Source organism: Nestor notabilis, unplaced genomic scaffold, assembly GCF_000696875.1.
Source record: "Nestor notabilis isolate BGI_N333 unplaced genomic scaffold, ASM69687v1 scaffold16554, whole genome shotgun sequence".
Taxonomy (NCBI): domain Eukaryota; kingdom Metazoa; phylum Chordata; class Aves; order Psittaciformes; family Psittacidae; genus Nestor; species Nestor notabilis.
In genome coordinates this window covers 5,478-7,140 of record NW_009925313.1, presented here as the reverse complement: position 1 = coordinate 7,140, position 1,663 = coordinate 5,478, and the positions used below count along the sequence as shown (strand labels likewise).

The following is a 1,663-nucleotide window of genomic DNA, read 5'->3' as shown; positions in this document are numbered from 1 at the left end:
CAGCACCTTTCGGGTGGCCTGTCCTCCCTTGATCCTCTCTGTGCCCAGCTCCCAGCTTGGTACCTGACCCTGCAGTATCCAAAATTATGGAATGGTTGGAAGGGACCTTAAAGCTCATCTGGCTCCAACCCCGTGCCATGGGCAGGGACATCTTCCACTAGAGCAGGTTGCTCCAAGCCCCTGTGTCCAACCTGGCCTTGAACTCACAGGGAAGAACTTCTTCCCAAGATCCCAACTCTTCCTTCTTCCACTTGGAGCCATTCCTACTCATTCCATTTCTCCATCCCTTGTCCAAAGTCCCTCTCCAGTTTTCATGTGGCTTCACAGGGAAGAACTTCTTCCCAAGATCCCAACTCTTCCTTCTTCCACTTGGAGCCATTCCTACTCATTCCATTTCTCCATCCCTTGTCCAAAGTCCCTCTCCAGTTTTCATGTGGCTCCTTTAGGCACCGGGAGCTGCTCTGCAGGATCTCCCTCCCAGGCTGAACCAGCCCAGCTCTCTCAGCCTGTCTCCAGAGCAGAGCTGCTCCAGCCCTCACAGCAGCTCCGTGGCCTCCTCTGGATTCGCTCCAACAGCTCCATGTCCCTCTTATGTTGAGGTCCTAGAGCTGAACCCTTGTGCCTCATCCCTGCTTGTCCCACCTCATGTTGTTTGCTGCAGCTCCCTAAACCCGCTCTGCTCCCATTCACTCCTAACCCCTGCATTGGAGCCCATGTGGCTGGGTGACACTGCAGCCCTACCCCATGCCGCCGCGGTGCATGTCCCCCTCCCCATGCCCCCTGGCAGTGCGGTGCTGTCTGACCATGTTGTCCTCTCTCCCACCCCAGATGCAGGTGGCTCAGCAGGCGCAGCTCCAGCAGGAGACGCAGCTCCTGCAGCAGAGCTTCCTGACAGAGAAGGATGCGCTGCTGCAGAAGGAGAAGTTCATCGAGGAGGAGAAATCAAAGCTGGAGAAACTCTTTAAAGACGAGGTGGACAAAGCCCAGAACCTGAAGGCGGAGCAGGAGCGGCAGCAAAAGGAGATGGAGCAGGAGAAGCAGCAGTTGAAAGCCATGCTGGATGAGGCCAAGAGGCATCAGAAGGAAGCAGAGGAGAACGTCCGGCACAAACAGGAAGAGCTGCAGCAGCTGGAGCGGCAGAGGAGAAAGGAGGGGGAGGCAGCAACCAGAAGCTGAGGGAGAGGCTGGAGCAGATGCAGGAGGAGTACAAGGCGGCACTGGCGCAGACCCGTGAGATCATGATCCAGACAGACGACCTGCCTGGGGAGGCTGCGGTGGCTGCGGTGCAGCCGCATGTCCAAGGCATGCCCAATGATAGGGATGCGTTTGATGGCCTCGCGCACAATGGCGAGCCTGAGTTCGCCTTCAGCGGCATCCGTCAGAAGGTGCCTGCAGGGAAGCTGGTGGACGCTGGTGTCCTGAGCCAGGAGAGCCTGGAGCAGCTGGTGAAGGGCACTGTGAGCATTGGTGAGCTCGCACAGAGGAATGAGGTCAGGAGGTACCTGCAGGGCGGGAGCAGCGTTGCTGGGTTGTTGATCAAACCCACCAACGAGAAGATGAGCATCTATGAGGCCATGAAGCAGAAGCTGCTGAGCCCGGGCACAGCGCTGGTGCTGCTGGAGGCTCAGGCCGCCTCTGGGTTCATCATCGACCCAGTGCGGAA

At 58.1% G+C, this 1,663-nt stretch overlaps 1 protein-coding gene across 1 annotated transcript in view; it reads left to right on the top strand.

The window, feature by feature from the left end:
* Window positions 1-1,663, top strand: part of LOC104404551 (plectin-like) — a gene marked incomplete at both ends in the record, with an annotated part of 8,061 nt that overhangs the window by 927 nt on the left and 5,471 nt on the right. Inside the window, 2 exon segments of the mRNA XM_010013006.1 lie at window positions 829-1,156; window positions 1,159-1,627. Coding sequence (XP_010011308.1) covers window positions 829-1,156; window positions 1,159-1,627 — 797 coding nt within the window.